The 17,007-nt window shown below is 39.5% G+C and overlaps 1 protein-coding gene across 2 annotated transcripts in view; it reads right to left on the reverse strand.

Moving 5' to 3' along the window:
• Nucleotides 1–2,990: 2,990 nt before the first annotated feature.
• The window catches only part of GAPT (GRB2 binding adaptor protein, transmembrane), a 55,976-nt gene continuing 41,959 nt past the window's right edge, over nucleotides 2,991–17,007 (reverse strand). Inside the window, exons 2-4 of one of the 2 annotated variants that reach the window (XM_082621274.1) lie at nucleotides 7,671–7,836; nucleotides 5,307–5,371; nucleotides 2,991–4,776 (exon numbers count right to left, since the gene is read on the reverse strand). In XM_082621274.1, the coding sequence (XP_082477400.1) occupies nucleotides 3,925–4,410 (486 nt within the window). In that variant the 5' untranslated portion in view covers nucleotides 4,411–4,776; nucleotides 5,307–5,371; nucleotides 7,671–7,836 and the 3' untranslated portion in view covers nucleotides 2,991–3,924. The remainder of the gene's footprint in view (nucleotides 4,777–5,306; nucleotides 5,372–7,670; nucleotides 7,837–17,007) is intronic. The other variant, XM_082621275.1, reaches the window with a different exon arrangement.

The following is a 17,007-nucleotide window of genomic DNA, read 5'->3' on the forward strand; positions in this document are numbered from 1 at the left end:
AGGGGGCCCTTTCAGATTGGGGGGGTCAGATCTGAGTAGGTGTCCTTTGATCATAGAGTTCAATAAAATGAGGAGTTCACAGTGTGAATATCTGGAGGAAGAGCAGTCAGGGCTGAGAGAATGTAATGCCCCTGAATTCAGGCAAGTTTGAGGACCAGCGAGAAGGCTAGTGATCACATAAGTACACTTCCATGACAAGGACGGGTGCAATTACCAATGTGTTTACCAGTAGCCAATTGTTATCTACATTCAACAAGGTTAGAAAGGCAGTAAAGGCAGAAACTTCTTCCTTCTTTTTATATCTACTCACCTTACTAGCAATTCTTTTTTTTTTTTTTTGCGGTAAGCGGGCATCTCACTGTTGTGGCCTCTCCCGTTGCAGAGCAAGGCTCTGGACGCGCAGGCTCAGTGGCCATGGCTCATGGGCCCAGCCGCTCCGCGGCATGTGGGATCTTCCCAGACCGGGGCATGGACCCGTGTCCCCTGCATCGGCAGGCGGACTCCCAACCACTGCGCCACCAGGGAAGCCCCTTACTAGCAATTCTTGTGTGTGTGTGTTGGGGGGAAACAACAGAGGGGGTAAAGGAAATTGCCATTCAACTTCTCTTTTTACCATACGTGCCCTCCTTTCTCCAACCCGCTCCAATTTCCTATTCTCGTTTATCTCTCTCCTTCTCTCATTTCCCCCACTTTTCTCCTCCTCCTCTTCCTCTACCTTCCTCCCCACCTCCCCTTTCAAATTTCTATCTCCCGTCTGCATCCTTTACAATATTTCTGTACCTTCTTAAAATCTCAAAAGTGAAAATCGTCCTTGAGAGATAAAAAGAACAAAGTTTGTCTACATCGGCTGAGAATAGCAGTTTGCATTTGAGTTAGTTATTAGCAAAAGTAACCACACGTACCACAATTAAAAGAGGAAGGAAGTTGGGGGTGGGGAAAAAGACCCAGTAGCGTCAAATATAATGAGCGTGGCTTTACGATGTACTCACAGAAATGTCGGCGTGTTCACACCCCGTGACTCGTAGCTAGTCTCTGCAGGGTTTCATGGCCAACATCCAGCAACAATGAGCACCGGGCTCCTTGCCCCGGCGCTCACGCCTGCAACTTGCAACGTTTCACTTCAGTCTGACTTAACACTTCACCATAAAGGTAATAATGATATACCCCAATAACAGGGTAGAGTAATATACCCCAACCCACTATTAATCTCACAGCAAATGGGCCCTTGCTTAGCTCACTGAGAAACCTTGCTTTACCACCTCCCAATGAAGGCTCAGACCAGACTGTTAAGGTGGCTCCTCCAGTGCCCACCTGTGGCTACTCACCTCCACAGGGAGTCTCGTGATCCCTTTAGATAAAACCACTTCAGCTGTTCTGGATTAAACCCCCTCTTCGTTCCAGCCTGATTCCCACCATCCTACCAAGACAGAGATACTCTCTGGTGGTGTTTCTGGCAGGTAATTTTCAGCTCCTAAGATTGAGTACTAGGTAGGCATGGGTATAGATTACTCTAGCAAAAAACTTACTGTTTGGGACTTCAAAATGACCATGCAGTCCGGGACCAACATAAATGCTTGAGATCAACATAAATCCTTTTCTCCTCTAGAAAGTGAATAGGAGCCATTTCAAACCTTGCCAGGCTTTATGGACTTTCACTAATTAGTAGTAAGTTACTGAACAATATTCTTTACTGTCTTAAGCACTTCCATCTTGACCCTTTCCCGTCATTTCTCAACCTGGTAGCTCTTTTAAAAATGTAATGTTGTCACTCCTCTGCTTAAAATCATTTTTTAGACTCCACTTGCACCTATGTCAGTCCAAGCCACCTGCCAAGACCTACGAGAAGCTGCGCTGTGTCTACTCTTCCCCCCTTTGCCAACACATCAGGTGTCACTTCAGCCTTCCCTCACTAAGCTCCAGCCACCATGGCTTTCTTTAAGTTCCCAGAGCACCATACATTCTTTCATCCCTCAGATTCTTTCCATATGCTGGTTCCTTTCCTGCCCATCACCACATTTACATAACCCCTTTCACCCTCAGGTCTTAGCTTAAGTGTGCCTTTAGAGAGGCCTCCTTGGGCCATCTTATTAAAATTCAAATCCTCTTCCCTACTGAACGAATGCCATTGTTCTCAAAAACAGAAAGCTTTTTTTTTCTTCACAACACCTACTATCCCATTTTTAGTTGTATCACTCAGGGTCCACTTGGGGAAATGGAAACCATACCAGTTTGTCTGAAAAGGGAGAACCAAATATAAAGCATCAATTTAAAAAAAAGTACTGGTAGACTGAAAAGACAAAAACAGAACACTGAGGTACCAGAGAGATAGGAAATGCAGGAAATAGCCACCATACCTAAGGCTGGGGATCATCAGAAACTAGGAGGAGGTGTCCTGCAGGGCTCGGACCCAGAGCTCAAGGTGACGTTTGCTTCCTGCCAGTCCCTCAGGAGCTTGGAGGAGGGCCTGAGGGGCTGGTTCTCAGATACCAAGGAAAGGGTGCTGCTTGGCTGGTGCCGGCATCTCTGACAAGGTGCAAAGAAGCTGGTTCTGGGAGTGCTGCTGGAAGAACTAGAAACTGCGAACAACCAGTGATGCTGGAGTAAATTAAACAACAACAGTACCTTCTCAGAACAGCAAGGAGAACGAGAAAGAGCAAGGCCCCTTTTGCTTCCTGTTTATTGCCTACCACTCTTCCTCACTGCCCGCTATTGACAGATCCTAACGTGGATACACCTGGCAAAGGGAAAAGGTATTGATAGTTTGCAGAGTTCCAGCCTGAGCAATTTAGAGCAGCATATCCAAGGGTGGGTTTAGAGATATCATAGCTTAATAAATAGCATAGTATTTGTTTGTTTTTTGTCTTTTCTTTCATACTAGACTGAACATGTTCAGGACCCATGTCTTTCTTTTCCCTCTTTTACCCCCTCCATGTGTACAACACAGTAAGAAGTAAATAGAAGGTACTCAATAAATATTCCTTGGATGGATGAATTTATTAGATTGTTTTCAAAAGGACTTAGTAAAATATACAGTTCAATTCTTGTCAAAACGGAATAATATTGAGTGCCTCATATGGTGGTCTAGGTATTGCAGCTAAAATATGAATATGAGACAGTTCCTTACTATTTAGTAGGGAATTTAAGACATTGCCATATGACACTAAATAATAAAATGCCATTGCAAACATTCATATGTTTAAACGCCCAAAGAATTGAACAGGCAGCAAAATCTATAGGAGATCAGGAAAAGAAAAAAGGCAAACGTAGGTTTGGAATGATTCAAGAGATTTGTGGAAGAAGTTATGATCCGAGGCAGGCTTAAGAGGGGGTGGACAAGCAAAGCTGTGGAGGAGGGATGAGTTCGGCAGGTTTTCAGATGATTCTGATGAAAACGAAGTGAGAGATTAGTAGAAGTCACTGGAAAAGTGAATTTGAACCAACTGTGTAAAATCATGAATTCTGGAGTTAGAATTATGAGTAGTATGTCTTTTACAAAGAGGCAACATTAAAAGGTTATATGCAAAGGAATGATGTAGCCGTTGGGAATATTTTCTACAGATGAATCTGGCAACATCATGGGGAGTGATGCAGCATCACTGATTATGTAGAAACTAGAGCCAGAAAGACTAGTTAGCAGACTGAGCCAGAAAAGATGGTGGAGATAGAAAAAGAAGAAAAATATAACAAGTAATGTTCAGAAGGAAGAATCAATAAAACATAATGCAGAATTAATCCAGGGCAAGGAGGGTGGAGAGGATATCTAGAATTAATCCACAGTGATACATGCAGAGAGGATTCAGAAGGGTGGAGATAAAACAGAGATCATTAAGTTTCAACAGAAGAACTTGATTAATAATGTTATCAGTACAGTAAAAGTTCCGGCAAATATTTATCCTTCAATAACTAAACCCACATTTTGAAAAGTTAATATGAATCCGGAAGAATGTATATGTTTTCATCTTGAGGTTCTTCAGAAGTAGTAGGCTTCTGGAAGTCATAATAGTCACATGATGTCTCATTTCCATAGATATGTTCCTTGAAATTGGTCTGGCAAGTGTTCTCATATATTCCCTCGTCTGTTTCTTCTTTAGCTTGGGGAGGACACGCTTCCACATTTTCATAGTTGTCATATATGTTAGTGTCCTTCCCAGCAGAGCTGTGGTCTTCGGTTTGAACTGAGATTTTATGCCCTGGGCCGATAACCTGGGAGCTCAAGGAGACTCTTTTAGTATAGTCTTTTCTCCTTTGCAAAAACTTTGGTAAGGTAAAGTGCACTGTATTATGCTGTTTCCAGTGCCTAACACACCCAATTCCACAGATCACCAACAGTAAAAGAAGGGAAATTCCTATGGAAACAGCCACTGAAGTATTTCCCCAGCTTTTCAGCATTTCTGCACAGTATTGTTTCATAGTATGGTGTAGCCCTTAATGAATTCACAGGTACAGTCCACTGTAATTCTTTGTAGGATATGGTTTGAAAGTAATTTCAGAAGCTCTTTTAGGCATTTCTGTTTCAGATATGAAAGAACATCATGGCAAAATCCTGGTGTACATAGAGGAGAGATGAGTAAACTTGATTTTGGAAGCTGGCTCTTGTTGTAGCTGATGATTATACAATTGTTGTTGTATAATTGCACCGTGTCAGGGGGATTTCATTCAACTCCACTTCCTTTTTTATCAATGAATCACAAAATGAAGCACCAATGAGTGGAAACTAATAACAGAGTAGAAAACTCAAGGAAGGGAAGGTTGAACCATCTGCCATCCACCTGCCTGCTGTAAATTAGAAACATTTTAATTGCATATTTATTACATAGCATAATAAAAATTCTGCCAATTTCTACCACTACATTAAGCACCAGCATTTAGTGAGCTCTTCCTTCAGGATAGAATACAGTACTAGCTGTTGCATTTAGTGAGTTTTTGTTTTAATATAAAATACAGTACTAGCTGTTGTGTGTGTGTGTGTGGCGGGGGGAGAGTTAAAAGAACCTGTCTCTGCTGAAGCCTGAGTGGTTTGATCACTTAGATTTCAACATGGTTTTTGACCATAAGGCTAATAATTTTCAAGAGAAAAATAATGCTTCAAACACAATAGGAGCAAAGAGATAAGAGATGTGCATAAGATGTGCAATCATTTCCATTACCTATCACCTCCTCTGTGAAACCTTGCCTGTCCCTCTTTGTAGTGATCTGGGACCATGTTTTTTCCTTAATCACACATTCCTCTGTATCCCCATATAAATGAGTCAGTTCTCTATTATAGCATGGCAATCTAAATTACAGGAAATTGTGCGTCTTCCTACCTGGTTAAATGGTGGACAGGGGTCAGGTCTTTTCCTCTGAATACTCCTAGAGAAAAGCATAACACCTAGCACAAAAAAGACACTCAGTCAATATTGATTGAATGAATGATTAAATAAACATAAGACTCCAAATCTAAGCATCTAATTGTTTAAGTTCACAGTTTAAAACTCAAGACATGTCTTCTAAAAGGTACAGTGTATACTTAAAAAAAGAAAAGAGCTCTTTGATGTAACACAAAATACCTAAAAATATTTAAAACAAAATTTGAAAGACTTCCTATCACTAGTCTTCTCACAACTTCCAACAAATAACTTTCATTTAATTAAGATAATTTTAGAGTGCTACCTGTTGATGCTTTAAAATGGCAAAGAGGAGAGAAAAATGGAAGTGTTCAACTCGGCTGAATGTTCTATTATGATTTTATCAACAAAATATTATTATTGTATGTTTTTAGCCTAGTCACAGAAATACTTATATCCAATATTGTTTTCATTATTGTTGTTGTTTTCTTCCAGTTTTATTGAGATATAATTGATATATTTCACTGTATCAGTTTATGGTGTACAACATGATGATTTGATATATGTGTGTATTGTGAATTGATCAAAACACTAAATTTAGTTAATATGCATCAGCTCAGTTACATTTTTTTTCTTGTAATGAGAACTTTACGATCTACTCTCTTAGCAACTTTCAAGTAAATAATACAGTATTGTTAACTATAGTCATCCAATTTCATAGTGCTTATGAGATGATTATCATCATCCACTGAATGTCATCATCAATAATATTTAGTTATTTGGGGTCAGCTTCTAAACACTTTTACACGGATTATCTCATTTAATCCTACCATGCACAGCTGTCATGTTAAATAGATACTACTGTTATGCCCATTTTATATGTGAGAAAAGAGAGGATTAAAAAAGTTAAGTAACTTCTTTAATGACTAAGAAGTGATTAAACCTGGATTCAAGTAAAAATTTCCCCCAAATCTTATTCCTACCCACATTTCTATGAATGTCTATCAAGCACATCCATCACTAAATTTTTATAGATGATTAGCTCTGAGGTTCTTGAGTGTTCAGAATCATATCTTTTTCATCTTTATATTACCAGCAGCAGTACTAGACACAGAATAGCTAGCTTGTTAAATATGTGTTAATGAAGGGAGCAACCTGCATTAGGATAAAAAGAGTCACGATAAACAGGAAAAAAGAAACCCCATGAAATTGTGCCCTGCTCTCAGTAGGAACTCATGTACAACAGTGAACTTTTCTAAATTTGTTCAAGGTTAGAATACATCAATATGCAAATTTTCAATTGGCCTTTCACATAAAATATGAAATTAAATAGGAGATGCAGTTAACTCGTAACATTTATTTCATAAAACTATAGGGACAGACACCCCAGACTGCAACAACTTTTACTCTCTTTGGAACTTTTGTAGGCTCCCTCCTTTAAAAGGCCAGACACAGTGCTTGTGTTCAAAGGCAAAGGTTTGGCAAGTGACTTTAACAATTCAGAGTCCACTTCCTTTTTTGCAGCAGCTGAGAACTGACCATATGTAAGATATTTCATGGTATAAATGATTACTCATTTAAGTAAATATTTGCCAGCATATTTGAACTAAATTTCACATATTGATTGAAATTAATCAGCTTTTTAAAAAGCTGCCAGGATTGCAAAAGCAGTGAAGAAGGCTAACTATTGTCCTCTGAGGATAAGGTAAGAAATTGCTCTCTGGATTTTCGAGAGGAGAATTTATTTTTAACCATCTATGTTCTTCTATGTAGACATTCCAGTACATTCCCAATATTAAAGCTGTTTGTCAAAGTAGTATTCTCTGAGATAAAGACAAGGAGACATTTTACAGGAAAATAAATGCATCCGTCCTCTTTCTTCAAAATAACTTAATAGGAAAAACCCTGCAAGACACGAATAAAGACCTACTAGAATGGGATACCTATGTTAAACAAGAGTCCTTCAAATATAACTTATAGGTTTCACTTTGCCCAATTTGAAGGAAGACTGCTTCTGTTTTGGAAGACAATTCCAACAGGTTACCTAACAATTATTTGTCTTAAAATCACAAGTTGTTGACAAACTTCTGAAATTTTAAGTCAGACACTGCCCTTCTGTTTGAAACCAAGGCAACAACAGAGCATACTCTTATCCTTGTGAGGCTCTATACTAGTAAAGAAACATCAACCTCACTCTCAATTTGTAAAGTGGTTTTTCAACGTATGGCCACCTAATTCTACAAACTGTGTTTGATAAGATAAAAAGCCATTGATTATTTAAAATGAACTAGTTTGTTATAGTTTTCCTTTCACACAAACACCTTAAAGCAGGTTCTTACTTACCTTGAGATTGGTATGCCAAGCTCTCTTCTGTCCTTTTGGTTATGTTTTAAACCCACTTTTGTTTAGAACTTGTTCCTCTTTTTCACATAGGTCAGTTACTTCCTTCTTTACTCCCTCCTTTCAGATCATTTCATACTTGCAAAGTTTCCTGGCTCTAGAGGAAGTTCTTATCAGATGCACAAGAATTAAGATAAATTGCATGAGTTTTTGAGTAAGGAAGTCCAGCCCTTCATCTTTACCCAGTAATAATTCTCCAACTATATCAGAAAATGATGCATAAAGCCTAGGTGGTTCTTTTATTTGAGCAATATTTGCAGTCTCCACTTTATTTTTGTTTTTTCTAAACATCAGAAACTAATTATCTCACATTATGGAGGCCAGAAGTCCAAAATCAAGGGGTGGGCAGGGGTGGTACTTCTGGACACCCCAGGGGAGAATCCATCCAGGCCTCTCTCCCAGCTTCTGGTGCTTCCTGCTGATCCCCGGTGTTCCTCATCTTATAGACACATCACCCCCACCTCTGCTCCATTGTCTCATGGCTTCTCTTCTTGTCTTTTCCTCTATGTATCTCTTATAAGGTCACTGTCATTGGATGTAGGACCACCCAGATAATCCAGGATGATCTTTTCTCAGACCCTTCATTTAATTACACCTGCAAAGACCCTACTTCCAAATAAGGTCCTGTTCACAGCTTCCAGGAATTAGGATTTGGATGGCTCTTTTGGGGGCTGGGGGTCCACCATTCAACCCACTACAATACCTAAAAGAGTGTGCATTTTACCTTTTAATTTTTATAACTTTTTTTTTCCTTTGCGGTACGCGAGCCTCTCACTGTTGTGGCCTCTCCCATTGCGGCGCACAGGCTCCAGACGCGCAGGCTCAGTGGCCATGGCTCACGGGCCCAGCTGCTCTGCGGCATGTGGGATCTTCCCGGATCGGGACACGAACCCGCGTCCCCTGCATCGGCAGGCGGACTCTCAACCAATGCGCCACCAGGGAAGCCCAAATTTTTATAATTTTTTAAAAGTTTAATGCTGTGTGTAATCTTCAGGCAGTCCTCACTTTAGAATAAATAAGTCATTTTATTTGCTCTTTAAATTTTTTAAAAAGAAATATTTTAAAATGTAGTAATGCATAGGTCTTTGTTTATTTGCTTGTATGTTAGAACAGTCCTTTTTCCAACTACTATGTCCCAGTGCCCCAGGTGACATCTATACATGTCAAACCAGTGTCCCAATTTTGGTTCAGAATATGCTCATATTCTTTTAAATTGATAAGACAGGATTTCCTAAAGTATATTCCAAAGTGTACTACTTCTGGAATTTTCTAGTAGAAGTTTCATCAAGTAAATTTGGAAAGTACTGCTTACCTGGAGACTCATAGGCACTCAGCATACTAAAAGCTATGAGCAGTCCTACAGCAAGCAAACAAAACAAAAGCAAACATGAAAGAAAAACTGTTTAACTTCATTTAATAATAGTCGCCAGCATTTTCTGACACTACTATGTATTTAAATCCTTTGTGTGCTACTCAGTAAATCCTGACAACAACTTGATAGGAGAGGACTCTATAAGTCCTTTCTTACAGAGGAGGGGAGGAAGGCAGAGTGATGAGGTACTCACTCCCCCTGTGTGGCTGGCAGTTTGCTTCCATCACCTGTGTGCTAAAGTCACCATACCAGCTGTCTCGCTAGGCTGAATGACAAGTCTCCATCACGGAACCCTTAATTAACAGCATCTCTCAGAGGACAACTCTGCGGAATACCAAAATGGGAAATGCTGAATTAGACAGACAAGATGATAAAGTAATGGAAATTTTGCCTTTTCTGTTGTACTGGAACTTTTTCAAGCACAGAGGATGAACTTTGCATGAGGCAGTTTAAAAGAAGATCTAGTTACTGAAATACCAATTGGACATTCGAAGAACAATATTGTCAATACTGACTGGACACTGACATTGTGCCAGGCATTATGCTAAGCAATGGGGATGCAATAGTGGACAAACTCCCTTGCAACACCTAAAGCCTAGTGAAGAGGCTGTACCCACAGATCTTTTCAGATCAAGACAGTAGGAGCTAAGAAAGACACCGTTATGCACAGGGAACAGTGGGAGCAATGAAGAGAGATACCAGCTCACAGCTCTCAGGGAAGGGAAGACATGAGCAAAGCCTCACAGAGCACGAAGGAGATAAGCAAGGCAGAATAGGAGTGTTCTAGGCAAAGATCTCAGAGTGAAGGAGGTTATGAAGTTGTGAAGCTTGAAATGGGAATTCAATCTTCAGTCTACCAATATTTTAACTGCAACATTAGCCACCCTTCCAAGTAATAATACACACACACACATGCACACAATCTGCAAGGAATGTAATAAATACAATATTTATGTGAGATTATACAGTCTACTCTAGAACTCAGGACAACTGGAAGTTCATCTGGATTTTGCTGTTTGAACTTAGGAAAGTTTTAACCCTTTATCACTTTAGGTCTTCTAAAGATAAATAAAATGAAGGGATATTCCCTGGCCTTTTTCTCTAGATATGATTTATTTTTAAGTAATAGATATAACCATTCTTTGAATTTACAGAAGAGATGCTATATATATATTTTTTTCAAAATAGAATTATTATATAATCATTTGTATGGATCAGATATTATGTCTTGAGTTCTGTTTTCCTACCTTCCTATCTTTGGCCTAGCGAGACACATTTTTATTGTCTTCTTACAGTTCCCTTTTTAATCATAGCAATTATAGTTAAGCTTTCTTTTCCTGCTTTTCCTTCCACCATGTCGTTTGGGTAGCAGAGGGCGTGGGAGGTAAATTGTTCTCTAGTGTAATTTGGACTGAATAGTTTATCCAGATAATATTTCTTCCCCTATTATTTGATGACTAACAACCAATTTACTTAACTGTGATTAAAATTCCTAGCAATTTCTTTTGTGTCAGTTAATATCTATTTATTTTAACCATGTACTTTTTCAGATACTTGAACTGAGTAATATTGGTGATGACAGATGTGGAAAAATGTTTGTGAATGTGGATTTTATTTGAAAGCATGACTGACTAAAAACATCTTCCTGGATATTCTGTAGGGAGCCCCCAAATTCCATGCTACTGGTTAAAGGCATTATGGAATCATACATTTTAGCATAAGGCATTATGTTGCCTGGGAAAGGTAGCATATTATTAGCTAGCAAATTCATTAATACTGATGGGTTTATGGGATGAGCCATAAGGCAACTAGAGCTTTAATGGAATGAGTCACTGCCTTTCAACTAGTAAAGTTTCACTGTGTGGGCCAAGGAGTGAAGAAAATTTTAAAGTGAGGAAGCTGAGCAGTTGAAGGTGAGGAGAGAAGGCACGAATAAGAAGAGGTCAAAATAGAACCACTGTTGCTTTAGTTATGCTTAGTGTCAATCCTGTTAGCAGCTGGCAAACTTAAATCAACTAATTTTGAGGGGACTGGAATGGATTTTACTGGAAGAGATGTGAGATATTATTTAGTCAAGGAATTCATTCCCAAACCTGAAAGTCTATGAAGATCACTTATGAAACTTAAAAAAAAAAAAAAATACATAGGACCCTGGGGATTCTGCTTCATTATGTCTGGAGTCGGGCCCAGGGATCTTCATTTTAAAAGTTAAGAACAATACCAAGGCATTTCTGAGTTAGAGGAATAAGGGATTGCACAGACTGTGTCGGGGGGAGGAATTTTTACTTTTGATTTTACAGTCTTTTATACTATTTGATCTTTTTTCATAAACATGTACCACTTTCATAAGAAAAAGGAACATTGACATCTCCTCAGATGATTTTGAATTGTGGCCAGGTTTGGGAACTATTGATATAATTGAACCCTCTGAAGGTCAGAGAAGTGATGTGATTTACTCCATAGAAAGTAGAAATCTAGACCAGATATCAAAACAGTCTCCTGATTCTGATCTAGTAATTTTCCTCTATACTACACCACCTCCGTGAGGAATAGATAAAAAGAAAGTCCTAGATGTCCCCTTCAAGAGTCTGTTTTTCTCTCCTTACATTAAGTCAGATTATATAGGACAGGAAGTTAGAGATAAGAAAATGAGAGAGCAAAATCCATCAGGGATGCCATAGGTAGTGAACCATGAAAAATGTTACTCTATTGGTGGACCATTTTAAACTATGAAATCTGCCACCTGAAACACTTATCAGGACTAAAGAGACGTATATTGTTATGGTTCATTTAACAACTTAGAAAGGTTAGATTATGGTCAAGGACTATAAAAAGAAGACACTGAAAGAAAAACAAAGAAAAAGACCTAGGAATTGCACTCCTATGTATATACTCAACAGAAATGAAGGCCGTTTCTGATTATGACCGCTTTCTTCATAATGTCCCAAAGCTCTAGAAACATTCCAAATGTCCATCAACAATACAGTGGGTAAATGGAGCATGGTAAATCCACACAATGGAGTACTACACAACAATGAAAACAGCCAAGTTACTGATATGCACAAAAACATGGATGAATCTTACAAACTTAATATATAATTAAAGAAGCTATTGGACTTCCCTGGTGGCACAGTGGTTGAGAGTCTTCCTGCCGTTTCAGGGGACACGGGTTCATGCCCCGGTCCAAGAAGATCCCACATGCCGCGGAGTGGCTGGGCCTGTGAGCCATGGCTGCTGAGCCTGCACGTCTGGAGCCTGTGCTCCATAACGGGAGAGGCCACAGCAGTGAGAGGCCCGCATACCTCAAAAAAAAAAAAAAGAAAGAAAAGAAAAAAAAAGAAGCTATGCACAAAAGAGTATATGTTTTATGATTCCACTCCTGAAATCATGTAAAGCTTTCTACAGCCATATAATGGTGGAAGTCGGAAGAAAGGTGATTATTATAGACTGGGAGGTATATAAGGGAGCCGTCTCAGATGCTAGAAAATATTCTATATCTTGATCTTTGTGGTGGCTACAAAGACGTATCTATATATAACCATTCATCAAGCTGTCCATTTCAGATTTATGCACTACATTATGTAATTGTATCTTAATTTAAAAAAAGAAACTGGAGATGAAGACAATACCTTTAAAAGTCATGAAAAATTGAGGTAACGATATATGTTTTTATTCATTCAGATTACCATCTTCTTCAGTAAACTGGTCTACTAATTTGGAAGGGGAAATTTTGCTAAATTGCAGGTAGACTTTGAGCTGGATGAGTTATAACTTTATCTGGAGCTTCCTGAGCCTGAAGGTTGGTAAAGGCTGGTGGTAAGAAGGATGGGAGTTACTAATGAACCTTGAGCTTCCACCCAGTCAAAGCAGGGAATTTCTACTTTCTGAGATTATGAATATGGTCTTTCATTGGCACACCTTGACTTACTTAAGGGATGTGTTGCTGAAAAATAATATTCAATCTAAAACACAGGTATAAAGCAATTTAGCCTAAAAGGAATAATTCTGTGATCTTGGGCAAATAATATGACTTCTCCATCTTGCTTTCTTCATCCACAAAACAAAAATGGATTCAGTAATCCCTAAGATTCCTTCAAATTCTACTAAGTACAAATGAATAGTATAAAAATGGCCATCACATTCAGAAGATATTTCAAAGCAGTTTTCATGTTTACCATATATTTCCTTTCACTCCAACTCCTTTTTCATCATAAGTCTTTCCTAATTGCTAGTGCATATCAGATAACATGACTTGAAGCTTGTTTCAACTTCAGTTGAACAACACTCCATCTCCTTCCCTCACTGTTTACCCTTTTATTCCTTCAGATTAAAATAAATGGACATTGGGAAAGCTGAAAAAAATGAAAACATTTTACTGCTTCATGAAAAAAATTGAAAGCTGCATAATTTAGCAGTTCAACAGAAGATACACTGTTCATCTTAGACTATGTATATAATTTCACAAGTCAAATAACGGATAAACTATTTCAACAGATTTTTGGTTTCTGTTCATTTGAGGAGAGTATTATAAACTAGGATTAATAATAGGCACCAAATCAGTCACTGGTTGATTCTGCCAACTTCCTCAGAAAATTCTGCAAGGCACATTATAACATATCATTACTGTAAAAATAACTGCACATATTTTGAAACTTTACACTGTAGTCAGACTGGATGTAAGAACTACTGGATAGCAGACACCTTTCTCCCAAGAACAGTGTCAATCTATTACCATTTCAAACCTGGCACAGGAAGCGGGTACTAGGGGAGGCTCACCCATCAGAGGAAAGCATATTCTCAGGCCTTTGCTTGAAGATCCTGAGTGATCTGAGTTATACACTGTTTCTGAGCAGGAAATTAGGTGGGGGAGAGAGAATAGCAGCTATTTAGAGTCACTTTTTTCCCCCCAAACTGAGATGGTGCCCTACATAACTTTATTCTGAGATGGCGCCCTATATAACTTTATTCCCAGGAGGAGGAGTAGAGGGTGAAGAAAACAACAAACACTAACGGAGTGGGTAGGGCAGAGGACCTGTCTAAAAGGGTCCCAATAAAGAGGGCATCTTTCTCTCTCCTTGTGGGAAACACACTCTGGAAGCCAATTCATCTTCAGGTAAATATTGGTGAACATTCACCCAGAGCACGAGGGCATTTAGTGGTAAGGCATAAATTGTTAATAGGCTCAGATAAGCCAGTGTTATGCCCCAGCCAAGTCGATGTCTCTGAAACCCATTTTCTATGCTTCGTTGTAGACCACTGGCTTCTCGTTAGTAGACCAGGCTAACATCGTGTTGTTCATTCTTAAGAGACATATCTCACCGTAATATGTTCCTTTTATTAGCTAGTTTATCAGAATTTGAAGACCATCTCCTTCTTGTACTAAGAATCTATCGTTATCTCTAACATTAACTAGCTTGAGCCAGTCATTTAATCACAGAGAACCTCAATTTCTCATCTGTAAAATGGATCTTAATGAGTTAATGGTTCTTAACTCTAGCTGTTCATTGGAATCTCATTAAGGAGCTTTAAGAATCTTGATGCTTGGGTTCCAGGCCACAAAAATTAGAGCAAAATCTCTGAGGGTGTAACTTGAGCATTACTAGTTTTTAAAAGGTCTTCAGGTATTTAAAGTCCCCAGCAAGCCAGTATTGAATAGTCAGGCCTCTTTTGAACTAATATTCTATGGCTCTGTGCTGTATGATCTTGAGAACCGCTTAACTCTTTACTTCAGTTTTCTTCACTATAAAAAGAGAACTTGAGGTACTTCCCTGGTGGCTCATTGGTTAAGAATCTGCTTGCAAATGCAGGGGACATGGGTTCGATCCCTGGTCCGGGAAGATCCCACATGCCATGGAGAAACTAAGCCTGTGTGCCACAACTACTGAGCCTGTGCTCTAGAGTCTGCGAGCCACAACTACTGAGCCCTTGCACCACAACTACTGAGCCTGTGTGCCACAACTACTGAGGCTGCAACTACTGAAGCCCGTGAGCCTAGAGCCCGTTCTCTGCAATGAGAAGCCACTGCAATAAGAAGCCTGTGCACCACAATGAAGAGTAGCCCCCACTCGCTGCAATTAGAGAAAGCCCACACGCAGCAATGAAAACCCAATGCAACCAAAAATAAATAAAGAGAACTTGAAATGTAGTGTTGTAAAAAAAGATTTGCAAAGTGCTCAAAGTTCACCACAAAAATATATGTTACTAAAAACTGCCAGGAATTTGCATGATGGCTAAAGTGGCACTAATAGTATATACACATTGATTTCACACTTGAGCATATGTCAGACCATACTCTCATCTCTTTATGTGGATTTTCTTTTTTAATTTCTGCAAGAATAGGGATGGGTGTTATTTACTAGTTCAGAGATGAAGAAGCTGAGGCCTACCCAAGGCCATATCTCTTTCCAGAGCCTGAATTCAAACTCACAGCATGTGACCTGAATCTAGAGCAAGTGCTTTTAACCTCTATGGTATTTATGAACTGCCCTCCTTCTCTTTGTGTAACCAAATGCCTGTGATGTACCAGATTAAACAATTCACAGAAGGGGGGTGATATGCTTAAAATGGCCTGAGGCTGGTGAGCCTTGTGACTACCAGGGAGATTGATGGAAATGACCTCATGTTTAGCTCTGACTGGACTTAGTAAGCTGTTACACATAGAGTCTGCCCTCTTCTCTGTATGTTCATGGACATGTCCTTATTCCAGACCACACCATCTCTGCCTGAACAAATGAAATAGCCTCTTACTGCTTATTTATCCTACACTGCTCACCCTCCAATACTGCCATAAAGTTGACAGAGTGATATCTCTCAAACATAAATTAGACCACATCAGCCCCCTGCTTACTAAGACCCTTGAGTGGCTTCCTGTAGTCTTGGAATTACCCAACTTTTACTGATAAGGATTTTCATAATCTGGCCCCTGCTTTCTCCCTCCCTCACTGAACCCCAGACACATTTGCTGTCTGCGAACCCTCCACTGCATTCAGTTCGTTCTTGCCTTTAGGCCCTGCATTAGCTGCTCCCTTTAGCACAGTGATACATCCGTGTATGTATCAACACTCAGATAAAGAAACTGAAAATCATCACTACTTTGGAAGCCCCAAACTTGTGCCACCCTATGACACTGTCTTCCCTCATCTCCAGAGTAACGGCAATCCAGGTTTTTTCTGTTAATCATTCCTTGCTTTTCGTTACAGTTCCACCACCTATGTATATATCACTAAATAGTCTGGAAAACTGCAGAGCCAGCACAGACTCAGTTCATGTTGACATGGCAAGATCTCCACTGTCAGATGAGGCTCTCTGGAGAAGAGAAGTTGTGTTGAGCCACGAGACCACCGGTTGCCTCAGCCTCCTTGAGTGCGCACAAAGTCCCTTCTGGTGGGCTGGTGTGTCTCTGGACAGGTCTAGGAAGTGGCATGAAAATGTACAGCTTATTGTCAAGCAGCTGGTAGGCCTCTAGTATGGACTAGACATGGATGTCTAGTGGAGACAAGGTCAGGGACAAAGGGTGCTCTGTATTTTCTGCTTCTGAGTATGGCCTTAAGTGGTAGGTCAAAGAAGAGCATTTCTGTCGGGTAAAAAGGGGCTTCAAGTGTCCTGACAGCATATTGTCAAGACAAGCCAAGTATAGGAAAGTATCAGGGCCAGGCTCACTGAGACCTTCTGTCCTTAGACTTAAAAGGGTGCAAAATCTTGGTGGTTTCTTACAAAACTAAACATACTCTTACCGTACAACTACCACACAATACCATACAATCATGCTCCTTAGTATTTACCCAAAGGAGTTAAAAACTTATGTCCACACAAAAACCTGCACAAGGATGTTTATAGCAGCTTTATTCTGCTATAATAATGTAAATTGGTGCAGCCACTATGGAAAACAGTATGGAGATCAAAAAACTA

The sequence above is a fragment of the Mesoplodon mirus genome, assembly GCF_964341445.2.
Source record: "Mesoplodon mirus genome assembly, chromosome: 5".
Taxonomy (NCBI): domain Eukaryota; kingdom Metazoa; phylum Chordata; class Mammalia; order Artiodactyla; family Ziphiidae; genus Mesoplodon; species Mesoplodon mirus.